Genomic DNA, 3,939 nt, shown 5'->3' with positions numbered 1-3,939 from the left:
GCTAAGTCTCAGAAGACACTAGAGAGCTCCACAGAGATACACTGCCATGGTCCTTCCTGCTCCCCTGTGTGACTGAAAATGAGGGATGTGGGCGGGCCTCACTGGAGGACCCCGGGTATCAAATGGCCCTCACGCACCCTATCTTTCCACTCTGAGCTCTGGTACATCTCTGACAGGAGGGAAGTAGACAGGTAAGGTAGTACAAGTTCCCATGGAGCTTGTTTCTGAGGAAGACTCAACTCTGTGGCAGATATCTTAATCCTGATGTCATAATGCAGTTGGGAACTCATAACTGTCCCCCTCATTTTATTCATGCCAGACTTTGGGAAGTAGAGAAATCAAGGCTAATGAACCATCTAGAGATAAGCCATGGGGCTCAGATTTTGTGTAAGAGACATGGCCAGATTTACTAGGCAAACTAGGAGTGGGTGAGAATCACCCAGGACTTCACAGGTCTTGGGAAAAGAAGGGATGCTGAAGCAGGGGGTATCTTTGTACAGAGCCATAGAGAGAAACAGCAGTCTTAACTCATCCATTCATTTCCGATTCAATTCTGATGACAGACTCACGGCAATTTAATTGTACTTGTAATTGAAGATGTTGAAGAAAGAACCGAATGGAAGAAGACAGAGAAGCAGAAACTCAAGGTGAGTAAAATTTCCATGTAGTTAAGAGATATCCAGAACATTTATATTTGTGTCATAAGGGTGTGGAATTGTGCTCCTTATGGATCCTGAGTCTAAAATAATCAAGAGTCAGCTCAATTTTGGCCCATTTTTCCTCCACTCCCTTCTCAGCATGGGCTCTCTGGGTATCAGTCTGACTGTGACATGAAGAGTGAATGGGGAGAATGAAAGCCATCAAGAAATGAATGGGGCTGGGAGGTGATAATGTGAGGACTCTGAATTAGAGAGTACAATGTTCAAAATATGGGAAGGCTGGAATAGAAAGTGGGTTGAGGGTGCTGAAAAACAATCAGAGTACTGAAATACATTGTGGCAGAGGGAAATCAGCCAATGATGGTTTGGGACTAGAATTAGCAGAGAATACCAGACAAAGGCATTATGAGGCCAAACCTCCAAAACCCAATAAGCATTGAAGATGTGGACCATGACTAACAAAGTCCCTCACATCCCTAATGCACCCTTCTAGCTGCTAATGGTTTTCCCCTTGATCTATACACCTGTGAGATAGTAGGGTGCTGTGACTCTGAGGGCAGAGTGATGTGCCCACAGTGGCAAAGAAGGGCTCACTATCCAGGTCTTCTGGCTCTTAGGCAGTGTCCTGCCAACTCCCCAACTCTCCAAAAAATGGTAACTGTTAAGAGAATCCAGGCCCCTTCCAGGAAGATCTTGGAAGTTGATGGCAGGAAGTTCCCTGAGTGGTCTCTCTTATCTCCACTTAGAAAACTTTTAAAAAACAAACAAAAGCAGCTACAGAGATCCAGGCCTGGTGGCGTGGCACCCTGGTACGCCGGACATTGCTGCACGAAGCCCTCAGGGCCTGTATCATTCAGCGCTGGTGGAGGCTGACCTTGGATAGCCTGCTGCAGGAGAAGCGAAGGCAAGCCCTGGTCACCTATGCAAATACAGTGAGGGCCGTGGTCAAGATCCAGTCCTTGGTCCGTATGTGGCGTATCCACTGGCGATACCGTCAGGTGCTCAATGCCATCTATGTCATTCAGTGCCACTGGCAATGCCACAACTGCCATACCTGTGCTCTCCTCCGGGGCCACTGTGTAGTCACAGCCACTCACCTACAGTTCCACATTGAGATCATCAACCCCTAAAGGTTGGCAAGAAGGGGCACTGTGTCTCCTGTCCCCATTAAAAGTTTAACCTGGTCTGGTATGTCTCATGTTCTCCTCCAGCTAAGGGAAATGTTGGGTCTTAGGCCATGCTGCCTCCTTTTCTTCCTGGGAAAGAACTTCAGTAAGTTTTCCCCTTGTGCCCATGGACCCTATTTTGGACTGACAATGACCATATGCTGTTTACTCAGTTGTTGAAACAGAAACTGAGGTCCTTGTCTATCCTGATATATGACAGAACCAGAAGTCTCAGTTCCCGTTCCCAGTACCCTTCCTTTCTTCCCCCCCTGGGGATCTGAAAGATAGGTGGGCTGCATCTCACTGAAGACCCTGAGCATCTCTGCACATGAGAAGAGACTCTGAGACTCTTCTCTGTCAGCCTGGGGTCAGGGGTTAACTGGGGTCTGGGTTACCTCAGACAAGGTATCTTTGACAAGCACCTAGAGAAAATGCCAACATTTGTCTGACTACTAGAAGCAGTGCAATGCAGCCTCAGGTGAAGACAGGAGGCTGGCCTTAGTGATAGGTGCAGCTAGGCATGTTGATGAGCAGCTGAGGGGGACTAACAGAGAATATGAGTTCATGGTACTCCAACTCTGTCTCCACAGCATCCTTACCCAAACTCCTCTCCTTAAGGGCTGTAGCAAACAGGGCTCTCTCTGAAATTATCCGATCCCTACTCTTATCTCCACTCTCGGTGATTTTATCATTAGTCAGATTGTCCTATCAATCTCCTTGCTCTAATAAACCATTTTTGCTCCCCTCCTCAGCCACTCACTCCCATAGTCATACTAAAGCAGTGTGATTCAATGGAACTTTCTGTGATGATAGAAATGAACTGGATCTGTGCTATCCAACGTAGTAAGCCACAAGCTACATATGGTTGCGAAGTACTTGAAGTGTGCCTGATGCAGCTAAAGAATTGAATCTTTGATTTTATTTTATTTAAATTAATTTAGGTTTAAATGGGCACATGTGAATAGTGGCTATTCTATTGGACAGTGTGACTGTAGACCTCACCAGTACAAATAATTGTTCTATTACCCAAATGGCTTTTTCTAGTGTTGCATTTTCTGATTACTTTATTCTTTCTTTCCAGTTCATCTTTCAAATACCCCCAATAGACTCTTTCTTCAGATATGATAAAGTCTTCCAATCTATTGACCCTACCTTTTTATTTTTTACAGCCATCACCCCTGGCATGTCCTTGCATCTTTCTTTACCCAGTTCAGATTCTGCGGTTATTATTGTAATCTCTGCTCTGCACAACTTGACTTCTCTTAGCCCTCTCTCTGCAAGCATGTGTGGGGTGAACTCAACCATCTACTTGCTCTGTGCCTGCAGAACAGCGAGCATGGCTGGAACAAAACAAACAATCCTGAGGCATGATCTATCTCAGTTAATATTCATAACTGTAGGTGTCTACTGGACAAATTTCCCAAAAAAGTTCTCTGCTATGTTTGCATTTCAATGTTCTGAGTTGAAAATCCATATCACCTCCTCTCCAAATGTCCAGTTCTACATCTTCTCCCCTTGAACTGGATGATGGTATATGTCACCACACACTCAACTGAAGAAATGGGAGCAGACTGGACCCCCATCTTCCTACCACCACATTCTCCCTTTTCCTTCCCTCTAAATACAAACTAAATACTGTGAAAATAATTCAGTAGACAATCCTAAAAGGACTCTGAAATGTGGAAAGAAGGTGGATCAGCTAGGAACCTCAAGATTTAAAAATGTACACCATGATGAATTCTCTAGGTTTTCTTTTTATCTATCATATATCTCAGACTGGACACCAGAAATGTCTGCAATCCAGAACCACTAAGGGGTATAGAGGAAATAAAACAAAAACAAGAACAGCCTGCTCTCTATAGCCAAAGGAAGGGTAGCCTCACAGAAACTATGCAGGGAGACCCATACCTAGTGGCAATGACAGGCTAAACTGCCTGCAGTAGTGACACTAGTACCCAGATAGATCAATCCGTCTCATGCTCCAAATCCACTGGTAGCAGCAGGCATGATCTGCCCACAGCAGCAGCAATAATGGAACCCAGGCTTATCTACCCTCTCCGTACCCCACATCAGCCAGCAGCAGTGGCCCAAGCTATCCTCAGAAGCAGTAGCAG

The 3,939-nt window shown here is 45.4% G+C and overlaps 1 protein-coding gene across 1 annotated transcript; it reads left to right on the top strand.

The window, feature by feature from the left end:
• The first annotated feature begins 282 nt into the window (after positions 1-282).
• Positions 283-1,843, top strand: IQCF2 (IQ motif containing F2). The gene is made up of 3 exons (XM_025916562.2): positions 283-387; positions 564-647; positions 1,406-1,843. The coding sequence occupies exons 1-3, from the start codon at positions 370-372 to the stop codon at positions 1,787-1,789; spliced, it is 486 nt and encodes a 161-aa protein (XP_025772347.1). The 5' UTR covers positions 283-369; the 3' UTR covers positions 1,790-1,843.
• Positions 1,844-3,939: the final 2,096 nt, after the last annotated feature.

This window comes from Puma concolor, chromosome A2 (assembly GCF_028749965.1).
Source record: "Puma concolor isolate L17-30 chromosome A2, mPumCon1.1.hap2, whole genome shotgun sequence".
NCBI classification, from domain to species: domain Eukaryota; kingdom Metazoa; phylum Chordata; class Mammalia; order Carnivora; family Felidae; genus Puma; species Puma concolor.
The sequence above is the reverse complement of the archived record's forward strand: the minus strand, read 5'-3'. Positions and strand labels throughout refer to the sequence as shown.

Bases quoted from the DNA above. Each gene is read 5' to 3' on its own strand.
- IQCF2 (XM_025916562.2), top strand. The intron at 648-1,405 runs GTGAGTAAAATT...ATCTCCACTTAG, and splicing joins CAGAGAAGCAGAAACTCAAG to AAAACTTTTAAAAAACAAAC.